This window comes from Pyricularia grisea, assembly GCF_004355905.1.
Source record: "Pyricularia grisea strain NI907 chromosome Unknown Pyricularia_grisea_NI907_Scaffold_7, whole genome shotgun sequence".
Taxonomy (NCBI): domain Eukaryota; kingdom Fungi; phylum Ascomycota; class Sordariomycetes; order Magnaporthales; family Pyriculariaceae; genus Pyricularia; species Pyricularia grisea.
The window spans coordinates 1,920,817-1,935,277 of record NW_022156720.1 but is presented as its reverse complement, the minus strand read 5'-3'; the positions used below and the strand labels follow the sequence as shown (position 1 = coordinate 1,935,277).

The following is a 14,461-nucleotide window of genomic DNA, read 5'->3' as shown; positions in this document are numbered from 1 at the left end:
CTCAATCGTCTTTATTGATAGATAGTATTCTCTTTGTGTTTTTTTTTTCTTTTTAGTCTCGTGCCCTCCATAATGATATGATGGGTTTTTGAAATCGTTTCCTTCGTTCAAGGCAAAAGGCTAAAGGCACCCAATAAAACATTGATGGGCAGGAGGCCCGGGAAAACGGGGGGAAATAGAAAGAATCAAAAGAGATAATCACATGGAACAAGAAAAGAAATCGAAAACAATGGTTTTGTTTGACACAGTTGATGGGAGAATGATAAAAATAAGAAGAAAAAAAGAACCCCAAATGACCCCAATCATTTGGGTCCCGGGAGCAGTAGCATCGCCGCCCAAAATGCTAAAACGCTAAACACAGAAAGGTAGAAACAAAATATGTAGTTACATTACCAGGCGAGATAAAAACAAGACAAGCTTCACCTCCCCTTGGAGGAGGCCATCTCACCATACCGTCCACGGTTTTGTGTTGTGTCGTACGCCTGCAAGACGCGAGTCTGCGACTCGTCCGCCTGTGAAAAGGCGTATCCGCGCTGCTTGCGCATACGCTGGACTTGACGGACCTTGCGAATTGCCTTTTGGAACTGATCCATACTGTTATGCGAAATGGAATGATTAGCTTCAGCTTCCTTGACATGACCACCGGGAAAGGATTGACAAAGAATGAAAGGTTAATATCATACCGAGGTCTATAATCTTGGATGTTGTACTTCTGAATCTCCTGGATGTGATGATACGCCTCAGGCCTGTACATCCTCTTGGCGTACTTCCACGCCACATCCCTCAGCAGGCAAAGCACCGGCAGCACGAACAACTGAACCCAGAACACGGCGCTGGGGAACAGGCGTGACACCAGCCCATCGTATTCAACCGAGATGCCGAATCGGGGGAAGACCGAGGCGTAGAATACTATGAAGACGACCCATATGACGAAAGAGCCAGGTATAGAGATGACATGGTACTTTGTCCAGTTGTTGGTGATGAGTGCCGCCTTGCCCAGGACAGTCAGAAGGACTGCACCGTAGAGAGCAGTGCCCCAAACCCATTTACCTGCGATCAGGCCGTCGGCTTGGATGAGGTCGTGGTACCAAAAGACGACTCCACCGAGGTAAAGTAGCAGAGAGTGGTACATGGCGTTCGCGATCCACTGGGCGAAATTCTTAAATTGGAAGAACTTGTTCTGCTGCCCGATGCCATAGAGCTGCGGATACTTGTCCAGGAGGCCGGCCGAGACGTACTGGTCCAAGATACCCAGGGCCAGCGGGGGTAGGACCGTGAACAGGACGTTGTAGAAAGAAAGTGTCCAGGACTCGTAGATGATTTGTCCTGAAAACACATTTTGGAAAGTGTACTGATGGTTTTATACGCGTGTTAGAACAACAAAGCGGTTCATGTCGACAGGGAAGAGAGAGAAGAAAAACATGATTAGATAAACCAAAAGAGCGAAATCAACTTACCCAAAACTGTGTCATATACAGAGCAATGTTCTTGTAAAACGAGAACAAGATCGCCTTACTGACACGCTGATAACTCCACGCGCCATGAACCAGCAGCAGCTTGCGGAGGAACCGGAATTGAGCAATCGACACATCGGCACTCCGAGCCGCCTGGAGACCCTCCATACCGCTGATACCAATACCGATGTGCGCGGCTTGGATCATGGCCACGTCGTTGGCCCCGTCGCCGATAGCAAGCAGGATCGACTCCTTTTGATACTTTTTGACCAGCTTAACCACGAGGGCCTTTTGCAGTGGAGACACACGGCAGCAGATGACGGCCTTGCACATGATGGCAAGATCCAAAAACATTTTGTCCAGCTCGGGTTCGAGCGCATAGGTAAGAGATTTTCCGTCAATGACGAGCGCGAGCGTCTCCATCTCTATCGTTCCGTCCCCCTGCGTCCTGATGGCGTCCAGCTTCTTTTGGATGTTGTCACGAGTTGCCGCCGCCGTCTCCTCGTTGACGATGAGGAGCATCATGTCTTCGCTCAGAAGCTTGCAACTCATGCCAATGTTGATGGCCGTCTCCTGTCTGTCGCCCGTCAACACCCAGACCTTGACACCGGCGTTCTGCAACGTGTGAATCGTCTCTGGCACGCCGTCCTGGAGGCGATCCTCGATGGCGGTGGCTCCAAGAAGGTAAAAGCTATGCTCGATGAGCTCGGCCGCCTTGTCCAGTTCTTCTGCTCGGTTACCCGAGACGGTCGTCTGCGCCTTCTCGTACACAGCCATCCATTCCGTGAACTCGTGGTCCGGAACCTCACGCATAGCCAAGCACAGTGTCCTCAGACCCTCCGAGGCGTACTCCTCCAGGTGCTGCAGGGTGACCTCAACGTGCGGGTTGCTCTCGTTAAGGCGCTCCAGGATGACCGTATCGGCACCCTTGCAGTACACTCGAATCTTTCCATCGGGGCATCGGTAAATGGTTGACATGCGCTTCCTTGTAGAGTTGAACTCGCAAACAGCAAGAAGTTCATATTCAAACTCCTGACCTTCGACCTCGATAATGACCGCCCTCGGCTTACGGGCTACAAATTTGTACCCGAGCTGCGCTGCGCCTTCGACCAGCGCACCTTCGTCGGGGGATGCGGCCTGGTATTTGATCTTGTCGGACTTTTCGTCGCGCTCCGGAATAACTGTGTGGCACGTTGCGAGGAGTGCCAGGAAGTGCTCGATCGCCGGTGCCGTCTTGTGCGTCTTGAGGTTCTGCGCCAACTGCTTAAAGTCATGGATTCCAACCTCAACACCATCCTGGACAGTTGCGCGTCGATCCTCGGGGATCTCTTCTCCATACATGATTCCGGCTATCGAGGACTGCTTGAACTCCATCATATTGCAGGTCAAGGTGCCCGTCTTGTCCGAGAAGACATATTCAACCATACCCAGTTCTTCCACCAAGCTGGAGGTCCGACAGTTTGCTGGCGTGTCGGTCTTGTCGTGGTACATGTCGAGGTCGTCATTTATCAGGATGCCGTGCCAGTACTTGACGACTTCCAGGGTGACAAAGAGCGAGATGGGCACGAGGGCCGAGAACAAGACCCAGTACGTGACCATGTCGCGCAGGAAAACCTTGAATGTCTCGAGAGCATCGCCAGAATTGTCAAGCATAATGTACGATATCGAACTGCCAAACACACTACGAGTGACGAGGTCTCCAACTGTACACACGACTGAGAGAACGAGTAGGATCGCAACGAGACCAAGAACTGCAATATTGAGCTGTCTCTCAACCTTGGTCCGCTTGATCGGTGCGGCGGTCGCGTTGCGCATCAGCTTGGTCTCGTGACCGGTAAATACGACCACTCCGTACAGCCAGGGCGTGTTTCGCAGCGTTGCGCCTCGAAGCAGCAGTTGTTCCGGATTCAATGGCAATTCCTTCTCTCCGCCCCCGGCTTGCATCGTCAAGGTCGCCTCGTACGTGTATAGACTGCTGTTGGGTTGCTCAGACCTGATCCTGCCACCGAGCCTGCTCAGGTCGCTGGAGCTCACAAGATGCGAGGTTTCCGGAATAGCCTGCTTGATCTTCAAATTTGTCTCGCCATCCAGGTTCGCAGTTTCGATGTAGCAGAGACCCTCGGGCTCGGAACTAGCCAAAAGAACCAGATCGGCAGGGAAGGGCTCTTCCGACTCGACCCTGACGATATCTCCGACAGCGATATTGATCCATTTCGTCTCCTCGAACGAGGAACCCCTGAGAACCCTGGCTTTTGACATGTTCAGAGCCTTGTCGGCCATTTTTCTCCGATAGTCTTCCACCATCTCCTTGCCGGCTGAAACCATCAACACAACGATAAGGGGCCCAATGGTGGTGTACTGGTTCGTGGGCGATAGATTCGGTATTTGCTGCAAGGCGGCGGTGAAGAGAAAGAAAATATTGGCGAATTTGGAGAACTGCTCGTAAAGAAACTTGGGGAGGAAGGTCGCAAAGTTGTACTTGGCGGTCGAGACGTGATTGTCAACGTACTTGTTGGCGGCATTGGCGGGAGGGTTGTTGAGATGTATAATACGCGGACCTAGCGTCGAGGGATCGGGCTTGCCGCGACCGAAGCCGAACTTGAAGTTGCCCATGTCGAACTTGCCGCCCGACTTTTTTTGAGATGTCTGTTGATTTGAAGCATCGCCGGTGGCCGCTCTCCCGGGCGCGCCGCCTCTTTGCTGTCCACCAGGTTCCGTCAAAGGGAGGTCCATCTCTGAGTACCCGGAACCCCCCATTCCAAGCATGTTCTTGGCGCGACCCATGAGCCCGCCTCCCATGCTGAGCACGCTATTTCGTTTGCGCGCATTGTCTCGGGCCTGGTTGCCGGAATCGTCGGCGCGCGGCGCTCCACTGTGCTGGTAGTAGGACTGGCCGTCCTCGGGGTAGTCGTCGAAGTCGTCGGCGTATCGTTGGTAGTTTCCTAGCTCCGATGTTTGGCTGTACTGTCGAGCGGTGGGTTGCATGTACGGGCCACGCTGTGAGGTGGCAGTTTCTGGCCTGCTTTGAGGCGTCTGTCTTGAGGACGATGGAGGAGATGTGGTGTTGTTGTGCTGGTCACGGCCACCGCCGCCGCCAACAAAGTCGTCGTATGACACGGACGGTCGTCCCGTCGCCTGTTCTTGGTTGTGGAATCGTAGCAGGTCGTCATCATTCACGTTGGAGCGCTGGCCTCCGCCGTAAACTGGTTGATCGTTTTCGAGATCGAGTAGTAGGTCGTTATTGCTCCTCGGGGCCCCAGGGCGCCCGGGAGGTTGTTGACCAGCCATAGCTGGGATACTTCCAGCAGGAGTTCGTTAGGTTGACTGGCAGACCGTATCCTAACGTTGGGACGATTGTGTTTTGGAGTTTCTAGGGTTCGCCGGCAAGAAATTATAACGCTGTTTCCGCGGCATGCGCTGGGTTTGCGAATTGAAATTATTTCCAGTGACACTTTTTCTTTTTTTTTTTTTCTTCTTTTTTCCCTCTTTCTCTCTCTTTCGTGGTGCTAAATGCTGAGTCGTTGATACATACGGTTTGTCGTCAGCAACGGCGTTTTTTTTGTTTTGGAAAGTTGGACTCTGGAAACAGTTGCAGGGAAGCTTGCACAGCCTCTTTTTTTCCCTGGTCACAGTAGTGGACTGGTGCTGGTACCTTTCGGGATCAGCTTGAGAAAAAGACAGGGTTGCTATTTCCGCCAGGTTGCACAAGCTGGGTTTCAAACTGAATTGGACTCGAATTTGATAATCACCTGTGCAATTGAACGAAAAGGCTTGAATTCTCAAAGAACAACAAAAGATAATACCGTCGTCGGGAAACAAACAAAGATACGCTAATTCACAAGAGAACCCGCAGAAAATTGCCCAGCCACGCAACCAGCTCGTCTGGTGTCACCACCTGCACATGAGATGCTATTATTCCCGGGTATGCGAGCAAGGAAAAGGCCAAGGAAACAGCAAACAGTCAACACTAGGTACTTAGCGGCCGGCTGGAAACGTCACCCGAGTGCGGGTACTTCACGTTAGCGAGTAGGATCTGGCCCCTGCGACGTCAAAAAAAATTTGGGCCGTTCATCCCGGCAACCCGGCGTTCCTGGACAGTGAGTGGGACTTCGTCCAATCAGCGACAGTATCCACCAAGCGAGCGCTGACTACCAGGCGTCAGCCACGTCCGCCGCGGTGGCCGTGACGTGGTTGGCGCCGAAAACGAACATCTGAGCCCCCCAGAGTGAGCGGACGCCATTTTTACGCCAACGATTGACAACCCGCAAAAGCCAAGCTACCGGTACAAACGGAGGCTTGAGTGCCAAATATTATTTTATACCTTACCTTAGTCCATTAAGAGGGTCTATAGGGCTGCAATTAGGTATAATTCGTTCCTTCTACCGGTATTTGAGTATACCTACCTATCTACCAACCTAGGCACCTATCTTGGTATCCAACCTACTACATACAGTACTGTACCTTTACGTATCCTTTTTTTTTGTACCTGGCGTGATTAATTGCTTGCACCCATACTATAACGCAAACTGCCCCACACCCGGCAACATATCGTAATAATCACGGACAAAGCCCCCGTCTCCATACTACGTACACAAGCAGTCTCAATACGAGATTTATTAGAATCTCCATCAACTACATCGTGATCTGCAAAAAGGCCCCATCTACTGCTCTGCATCATGGTCTGCGGGAAGTGCCAGAAGCTTTCCAAAGGCACCTCTTTGGCCACCCCAGCGGTCAAGAAGAAGTCCGAGATGTACTACGGCTCTCCGGCTTCTTCCTCGGCCTCAAAATCATCTGCCACGCTGGGCCAGACTGGTGTGTCCAAGGTGAGTTGACCGAGTTCCTTCTTCGTCTGGGGTTGAAAGAACCAAGGAAGAATGCTGACATGAAAGAATTACTAGAACAAACTACTATCCAAAGGAGCCAAGAATCCTTACGCCCAGTACTCAAGGTAAAGAAGTGACCCACCCGCGTGAGATAGTTGGGCAATTTGGATACTAACACATACAACACTGCTTTCAGTTCTTGTGACAAGTGCAAAACCAAAGTCTCGCAGGGGCATAAATACTGTCATTCTTGCGCATATAAAGCAGACGGTATGTCTACTCTCCTTCTATCTCTCACATTAAGCGTTGCTTTGCTAAACTAGGATTCAAAAATATAGCTTGCGCAATGTGCGGAAAGTCAAACTCAAAAGCGAAGAGCGGATCCGCTCCAGTCGTCACGGGGCAGAAGTTCTCATCCAAATAAGGCCAGATGAGAGTTGATAAGAACACACTAGGATCGATGGGGATGAATGATCAAATCCTCAGGATCCATCAAACTCCGCCCACCGCCTCCTCAGAACCACTCATCCCGAGTCCTTGTCAATCACCCACCTACTCAACGTGCTGGTTGTCCATGCCCGGAGGACTGCTGCCAGTCTCAGGAGTAACAAGTGATTTCTTCCTTCGGGGGACGTCTGAAGTACTCATTTTCTTTGTATTTTGTCACTTGGAGAGGTGAAACGATGTACCACCCTTTGATATTTGACCAAGGGATGTCAGCATATTTTGTTAAATGCGATACTAAAATATAGTTGTTTTTGTGTCGATTTGCAGGTGCATTTTTCTCTTCAAGATACCGGTCCCCATCCTGCTCGAGTCTGCGGTTGCTGGTATGCACCACGTAGATATAGCTCGTTGGAAATTTCATGAACTTCTCGTAGTCCTTCACAAGTTTTTCAACAGACGCATCAAAGAAAACTTTTTTGTCGTTAAATGGCGTGACATCTGCCGCCTTGAAGCCGTCTTTGCGTTCAAGAAACTCCGCGCGTGATGTCAATACCGAGGGGCATAACGCGGAGAGCAAAAGCATTACTTAAAAGCGAGAACGAGAAAAACAAAGGTAGCATTTTGGATAAGTATTTTGCAACAAAGAGTGTGAAGTAAGCTTCAAAGTTGTGAGGCAAGTTGGGTTGGGGTTTAACGATAGTAGAAAATAGTCAAAAGACATCTTTGGGGTGGAAGTGATTATGTCCCTTTATGTCAACCAAGTTGAGAATACAAAGCAACTGCTCGGTTGTTCGGCGGCTCTACTTTGAACAACCCACAGAATAGCTTGGTGGGAGTATGGCGTGAACCTGGACTGCATGACAAAACGGATGTTAAAAATGAACACTGCAACAGGAAACAGGAAAACAAGTGGTCGCAAAAGGCCCGATGCTAGGCCAGAAAGGTTCGAAAACTATGAGGGCTCCAAATAGTATTTGACATCGCGTGTCGATAGTCAGATAGAATATCTTCGTAATGGTGGCTACTCCGGCCTCCAGGGGACAAGAGCAGGGGATTGTTGAGGGAAGAAGGGGACTCGCATCAAGCCTCACGGCAGAATTGTCAGATGATGAAGACCGGTGTCGTGCTCAAGGTCAAGTGCATTATCTCTAGCAACCTCGGACAGATACGATCTAAGGAAAGATGGTGCTCTCAGCATACCTTTATTTGAAGAAAAAATCTTATAAACGCATACATATCTATATCTATATCATTATACCCCAGAAGCAGTAAAGCTAAGTAAGCTTCCCACCGTCAAGCCAGCAACCAAAGAGAGTGACATGAAGCCACCTGCAGCCTCGCGCTCAGGCTCGTCGACCCACTCGGCCGCCGCCATCATGGCACTGCTACCCAGCCAGCCGTTGGTCAGTCCGAACGGCAGCTGAACGAGCAGCAGGTAGAAAAGATCACTGTTCACGGCCGCGTCCCGGCCGCCGACGTTGCACAGCAGGTACAGGGGCAGGAACAAGACGCGCGCCACGCCCAGCCCGAAGAGCGCGGCGGGCCGGTGGCGTAGCGAGAAGGGCAAGATGGTTGCCACGCGACCGGTGAGATCGCCTAGGTTCCAAAAGAAGAAGGCAAGCGGAATGAAGGCCTGCGGCTGGAAGATTGGGCTAACGTCTTTGCCTGTCCGCACCGAGACGATCTTGGTCGTGAAGACCGGGAAGAACATGGTCACCGTAAAGCAGATGAAGACGGCGCCTGCGACAAAATGCAGCTTTCGGAAAAGCGTCACGGGTCCAACAACCCTGCGCGCAGCGCGTTCCGCCTGCTCGATGGAAGCATGCGATGCAGCCATCTGATCCGCCAGCCGCATCTCGACAAGTGCATTGTGTCTTCGGACCAAAGGGATGAAAGAAACCAGAGCAGCCGCTGAAACGACCACTGCCGTCAGAAAATAGATGAATGCCGCGTTTCCGGCCCCTGACTGCCTGCTCTGCTGATGCTTGTCGTCAACGGGCGCAGAGAATGCAAGCACAGATACCATCTGTGCTATTGGGGGGAGTACACCGGCAACACCCTGCCCAGCCATGATGGCTTGCGTATATTCGGGTCTTCCAAAGCTAGCGGCGAAGGCGAAAGCACCATTCTGCAACAAGCCAGTGGCCCAGGCGGCCAGGGCGACAGTCACAAGGACGAATACCAAGTAAAGTCCCGGCGGAACATTCAAAAAGTACACGGTCGATATGGTGAGGAGGGAAAAGGTGCATGTGTTGATTATAAGTGCGGTGTTGATCCGCAATGGGTATGAAGCCGATCTTTGCATGCTGGTGAGAACGAGCATGACTGCCAAGTTGGTGAAGGTTGAAGTCGAGAGGATGGCAGACTGAAAGTTGTCGAGCAACCAGGGATCGTCGCGGAAGCGCATTTGAAAGTATGGGGCCGCAGCCATGAACATGTTCCTGCCAGGAAGAGGCATAGTAGTCAGCATAGCAACACAGGATAGAGCAGAGTGCGTACGGGGGGAAAAATGTAGATTAACAGAAGCGCAGTCGCGTCTTACCAAGCCCATAACATGGCGACGCCGACCATGGCAAAGATGAAGTACTCTACCCAGGAAAACGGAACCTCACTGCCATCTTCGGGGGCCAGAACAGTTTCGGCATCGGACCTGCGGCCCACGCCGTCCTCGGTGAGCGGTTCATACTCGGCCTCGTTCCGAACCGGCTTGTAACGAGCAAAGAGGCTCTTGATGCGATCCATTATTGCGTCGCTGGATAGGATGGAATGAATTGACAGACTGTGCGGCCGATGATGGCCTTGAATAGTCTATAAGACGGCTTATGTTGGAAGCATCCGATGGTTGCGTTGGGATAGGTATGTATGACAATTCACACCAGCGACAGTCGGTTGCGAGGGGTTGTCGTCGCAGTCAACGTAGCGAGTGGCGTCGCTTGGCTTGGTAAACCACGTGAGCTAGGTTTGCATTAATAATTTTTGTTTTCCCTTTTTTCCCCCTTTTTTTTCCCTTTTTAGCGAGAAAGCCGTCATGTAATGCAACTTGGTGAAGGTGGTGACGATAAGGTAAGGTAACTGAGTACCTTGACCATACCAACGATCACGAGGCTACCAGATGTTGAAGTTGAGGAAGCGCGTGCTCAGTTAGGCTGGACATCACAATGGTCATTGTGTGGGTCTGACAGGTCCACATATCGATGCCGAGATTGTGGGGATCTGTTCGATGCAACCAACCTGGTGCAGTACCTCGTAGATCTCGGGTTGCTCGGAGTCGGGGTTGCTGAAGCATGCGCTTCCGGCTTTATATATATATATATTTTTTTAATCAACATTTATTCCTTTAAAGAATTTAAACATATATGGACTAGAACTAGAACTATATTTGGTTTGTCATATCATGACTCGCGACAAAGATATGTGTTCGGGAGATATCGTACTCCAGAGACAACAACACAAGATGCTTTACACAACATTAAACACATCCACTCCGGGACGGGTGTCAAACTAGTTTTCCTCCATACCGACCTAAAATTCTCCAAGTAGTTAAGCGCACCATCTTGTTTATTGACTTGGTAAGATCGGGGATTCTACCAGGCCGAAGACGACAATGAGGTGACAGGACAGTAGGAGTATGTTCACTCATCACCAAAGCTCGCAATTCCAGTAATGCAACCGCTTTCATCACGATTGAAGCGTTGGACATTAAATTCATTGCGCGTAGAAATGTGAGCGAAGTATCTGCTCGATTAAGGAATCTACATATTTGCGATACATGAAAGAACCGTACGAGAGAGCCAACGCTCTCAGGGTCAATTAATTATGTATCGGGCCTGTATATCAATGACAGATAACGTATCAAATAATTACCCCAAATAGGTTCCTACTTTGTGTTGTCAAATGGCTTACCTGGGTTATGCAATGCTATCGGCAAACAAAACAAACGCGCCCCGCGTCGAGGTAACAAGCGAAGAGAGTAACTGGCGGCAAATACAAACTCGGCCATCCATCATTCCTTGGTAGCCACTTTTCCATGTTTACCCTTCATCATCACTTCCTCCAACGGCTTGCATCGACAGCAAATAAATCCATCACAATCACACAAAAATCACATATTCCTCGATAACCAACCGACTTGGCATATGCATTAAAGAATTTTCTTCTTCATATGCCGTCAACATGGCACCAGTAGCTGTCGAACCCCAACATCTGTAAGCTCGGATCAGTTCCGTGTCATTTCATTTTCCACTACGTCATATACTGTAACGCTGCCAAAAAGGCAACAGAAAAAGAACATGCGCTCACATATTCGCCCAGCTACGTGCCTCTGGTCGCGACAATATCGCATGCAACTCTAGCCGTCGCACTGACTTCAATCGTGGGACGCGGTCTGTACTTTTCATACAAGTCACTGCCACCCGCGCAGTCGACGCGCCCGCGCCTGGCAAACCGTGAGAAGCTGGTACCTGTGTTTTCTGCCCTTGCCGCCCTTAGCTTGGCGCTGGCGACGCGTTCAACTTCCCAGTACGCGTCTATATCATATAGCAGATGGGCGGATGAGCGTGGTTTTGATTCGGAAGGATGGTTAGTAATTCCCCCACTCTCTTTACTGGCTTTGTTCTCTCTGCCCCATCACATGCCCGACTAACTGTTAATAGGTTCCCTTACCTCACTGGCGGAAACTTGACACGCTGGCTATATGACACACCCGTGTATCGAGATGCTCTCGAGATCGTCGCCGAGAAGGTGCGCCGTTTCTGGTGGGCCCAACAGGCAGACCTTGGTCTGATATCGTGGGCACTTCTACTCTCCATAGAAGGGCATCGCCGGCGGATCCCTCACCTTTGGGCCTACCTGGCACTGTCACAGCTTGTCAATTTGTCATATGCGCAAAACCTGTTCTATCTCGCTCTGCTACTGACCCCAGTTCCCCTGGCGGATGATGATAACAGAGTGGGCCAAGGAAATACCATGCTCGCGCGAGGGCTACGCCGAGTTTTTCCACCCAAGCCGGCGAACTGGTGCCCGCATCCCGGCCTGTTCCTGGGCATCCTGTTTCTGAACCTCGGAGCCGTATCTTTGCTTCCTTATGTCGCTGAAACATCCACAAAAACTGACAGCATAATCTCGCTCGCGGTTACGACACTAGCCACAAGAGCACTTTCCTTCATACTGGTCGTCATGCCGGCAGCCATCCCAGCATCGTGGGGAACTGTACATGCTCACCCGCACGAAGCATATGGAGCCTATTCACAAATCTTCCGCACAGCATCACTGGCAAGTCTTGTCCTGCATGGCAAGGCATCGTTGACGGCACTCGCGTACAACACACCTGGCTCGCATGTGCACAGGCACCTTCGAATCCAAGGCGTGATCCCTTCCTCCCTCGCATGGGAAGACAAGAGGCGGACTGAGTGGGAAAGGACAGCAACAGCGGTGACCAAAGTCCTTGGGTCCACAAACGACCATCCTGTTGTCGCTGCAGTGGGTAACGACGTTCTACTTTCGGCCTTAACATTAGGCATTTGGGCTGCCGCGCGAGCGCTCGAGCCAAAGCACATTTTGCGCTCGTGCTGGCCGTTCTACTCTCCAGGAAACGCTGCCAGATCAATGGCCGAGGATGTCAGCTCCCTCGCTGAGGGTTACGCAAATGGCGTCGAGGTTGAACCGGCGGATGAAGCAACGGCCAAGTCCGAGCTGGACCATCAAGACATGCCGATAAGTCCTCGGAAACGCGGAAGACCGCCCAAGAATGCGGCTATTGCTAGCGTGTCCGCCTCTGACGAAACCACCCCAACAATTCGGCGCCGTGGTCGGCCTCGAAAGGTCAAGCAAGAAGAGCCGGAACCGGAGCCAGAAAAAGAACAAATCGCAGACCCGACATATGAGCCCACTCCAGAGGAGGTAGCAGAGTTGGTCGAAGGTGACGCCCTTCCGGATGAGGATTTGGACTGGGAGGTTGCTGCCCTTGCGTGGGGTATCACGACGCTAGGTGGACTTGGGTGTGGCAGCGCTGGCGTCTATGGAGGAGAATGCATTTCTCGGTAATAAGAAAAGAAATGTTTATTTCTCGGGAGCTGTTGTCCGAGTAATCTGTTGCCGGGGGTGACGTATGTCAAGTAGCAAACTCAACCAACGGTCATGGTGCGTGATGCAGGAGGTGTTTGTGCACCAGGCTAGACTAGTTGTACAGTATGTACGTGCATGAGTACCAAAAGAGAATTGACCAATGTTCCACTGAAGCACAAGAGTACAGTAGGTCTCGGGCTGTTGATCCGCGATTCCCCGGTAGTATCCACTTGAACTTGAAGGTAGGCTAAAAAAAAAGATCATGAGATGCAATGCAGGCCGCGATGCATTGCATGGAGGAAGCAACGGGCCGAACGTATTCTTGCCGGTAGAGAAAAGAGAAACATGTGGTGGGGGTCGATCACTCAAGTCAATCCCACTCTGCCTTGGTACAGAAGCCAACCAGCCAAGTAGTCAGCAGGCACATGAGCTGATTTAGGGCACAAAAGAGACATCTGAGATAAAACAAACAAAAGACACCCCCACTTCACTGTCAACCCATTCACTGGTGCAGTCAAGTTAGGCAATTCGGAGAAATCTTTGCATCGTGTGACACAGCCGACAAAAAAAAAGGTACCAAAAAAGCAGGAGCCAGGATGTGAACATCGGCAAGGGACTGGTGAGAGGGTAAAAAAAAGGGCCGGACAGGCCGACAAAACCCACCGGCGTCGAGAAAGATGGAAAACGAGAAATCACCGGAGGGGACGCCAGAGTCTACAGAGTCTAGAACAGCTAGGCTCCATCCAGACTAGAACCCAGACCGTCGGCGAACACCCCCTGGATGGCGGGGCGGGCGACTACTAACCACTAAGTACGACCCGCCTAGCACGGTCGGCCTAAGGTGTGATTGGCAAAAAAAAAAGCTAAGGAGCAAAAACTATTTTCTGCTCGCAAAGGAACACGGCGCGCGACGCGGCCTCGACCCAGCTGGACGGGGCACGGCGCAAAAAAACAAAAAAAAAAAAAAAAAGCCCCCCCCAGCCTGCATTTGGAATGGGGATTTGCTCACCATTGATTTGTTTTGGTTTAGGGAGGGGTGGGTAAGAACAGGCCTGGTTTGTAATGCACCCAAGGAATAATTTAGTGTAGGGGTTTTCCTTAAATCTGTGAGGCGATCTTTTGATTTGAAGCGGTGGGGGGAGGATGATTTTTTTCCTGTAGCGGTTAGGACCTTGGTTGCTTGGGCAAGCTTGGTTGGGGTGATATCACTTGGGAAAGTCTTTTTTTTTTTCTCCTTGTGCAAACAGATGCAACCAAAAGCTGTGGCACTGGTGCGTTATGAAGGCGAAAAAAAGGTGAACAGAAAAAAGTGAGTAAAAGGATGCCGCAAGGCTCAATAATTCAAAACCACTATCTATCGGATCCCCCGCAATGCCCGCTGTCGATCTTCTTTTTTGGTGAGAATATTCGCCTCCCCGGCTGTGACCTGTGGTTGAGGTTGCAAAAGTCCACTTATTTTCTTCGCAAGCGGGCTGGCCTTTTTGGCGCTGCGTGCTATCGATCGACATCCCGGTGTAGGTGTGGAGAGACGTGGGATAGAGTCCAGTCCAGACGAATGAATATGCATGGTTATGGAACCTTTTTGGGTGACAGATTTTTTTTTTTGCACTCGCTTGTCTTAGGGTCTCGAACCGTGCAAATCCGTGGAGGGTGGTTGAAGAAAAATGGTTG

General features: G+C 51.0%; 4 protein-coding genes across 4 annotated transcripts; 2 read left to right on the top strand and 2 right to left on the bottom strand.

Annotated features, from left to right (window-relative positions):
* Positions 1-4,953, bottom strand: PgNI_09571 (uncharacterized protein). The gene is made up of 3 exons (XM_031129553.1): positions 1,458-4,953; positions 684-1,351; positions 1-594 (listed from the first exon to the last, which is right to left on the bottom strand). Exons 1-3 carry the CDS (start codon positions 4,740-4,742, stop codon positions 420-422), a joined length of 4,128 nt encoding a protein of 1,375 aa, XP_030977549.1. The 5' UTR covers positions 4,743-4,953; the 3' UTR covers positions 1-419.
* Positions 4,954-5,787: 834 nt separating this feature from the next.
* PgNI_09570 (uncharacterized protein) lies at positions 5,788-7,158 on the top strand. The gene is made up of 4 exons (XM_031129552.1): positions 5,788-6,280; positions 6,356-6,405; positions 6,477-6,550; positions 6,619-7,158. The coding sequence occupies exons 1-4, from the start codon at positions 6,131-6,133 to the stop codon at positions 6,702-6,704; spliced, it is 360 nt and encodes a 119-aa protein (XP_030977548.1). The 5' UTR covers positions 5,788-6,130; the 3' UTR covers positions 6,705-7,158.
* A 696-nt stretch (positions 7,159-7,854) lies between these two features.
* Positions 7,855-9,822, bottom strand: PgNI_09569 (uncharacterized protein). Its single transcript, XM_031129551.1, has 2 exons — positions 9,270-9,822; positions 7,855-9,168 (listed from the first exon to the last, which is right to left on the bottom strand). The coding sequence occupies exons 1-2, from the start codon at positions 9,467-9,469 to the stop codon at positions 7,980-7,982; spliced, it is 1,389 nt and encodes a 462-aa protein (XP_030978305.1). The 5' UTR covers positions 9,470-9,822; the 3' UTR covers positions 7,855-7,979.
* Positions 9,823-10,762: 940 nt separating this feature from the next.
* On the top strand, positions 10,763-13,265 carry PgNI_09568 (uncharacterized protein). The gene is made up of 3 exons (XM_031129550.1): positions 10,763-10,932; positions 11,039-11,305; positions 11,380-13,265. The coding sequence occupies exons 1-3, from the start codon at positions 10,901-10,903 to the stop codon at positions 12,767-12,769; spliced, it is 1,689 nt and encodes a 562-aa protein (XP_030977644.1). The 5' UTR covers positions 10,763-10,900; the 3' UTR covers positions 12,770-13,265.
* The last annotated feature ends 1,196 nt before the right edge of the window (positions 13,266-14,461 follow it).

Coding starts and splice junctions, on each gene's coding strand:
- PgNI_09571 (XM_031129553.1), bottom strand. CDS start 4,742: ATGGCTGGTCAACAACCTCCCGGGCGCCCTGGGGCCCCGAGGAGCAAT. Junction 1,352..1,457: donor TGTATATGACACAGTTTTGG/GTAAGTTGATTT, acceptor TAAAACCATCAG/TACACTTTCCAAAATGTGTT. Junction 595..683: donor ATCCAAGATTATAGACCTCG/GTATGATATTAA, acceptor TTCGCATAACAG/TATGGATCAGTTCCAAAAGG.
- PgNI_09570 (XM_031129552.1), top strand. CDS start 6,131: ATGGTCTGCGGGAAGTGCCAGAAGCTTTCCAAAGGCACCTCTTTGGCC. Junction 6,281..6,355: donor GCCAGACTGGTGTGTCCAAG/GTGAGTTGACCG, acceptor AAGAATTACTAG/AACAAACTACTATCCAAAGG. Junction 6,406..6,476: donor CCTTACGCCCAGTACTCAAG/GTAAAGAAGTGA, acceptor CACTGCTTTCAG/TTCTTGTGACAAGTGCAAAA.
- PgNI_09569 (XM_031129551.1), bottom strand. CDS start 9,469: ATGGATCGCATCAAGAGCCTCTTTGCTCGTTACAAGCCGGTTCGGAAC. Junction 9,169..9,269: donor GTCGCCATGTTATGGGCTTG/GTAAGACGCGAC, acceptor TCTTCCTGGCAG/GAACATGTTCATGGCTGCGG.
- PgNI_09568 (XM_031129550.1), top strand. CDS start 10,901: ATGGCACCAGTAGCTGTCGAACCCCAACATCT. Junction 10,933..11,038: donor GCTGTCGAACCCCAACATCT/GTAAGCTCGGAT, acceptor ATATTCGCCCAG/CTACGTGCCTCTGGTCGCGA. Junction 11,306..11,379: donor GGTTTTGATTCGGAAGGATG/GTTAGTAATTCC, acceptor AACTGTTAATAG/GTTCCCTTACCTCACTGGCG.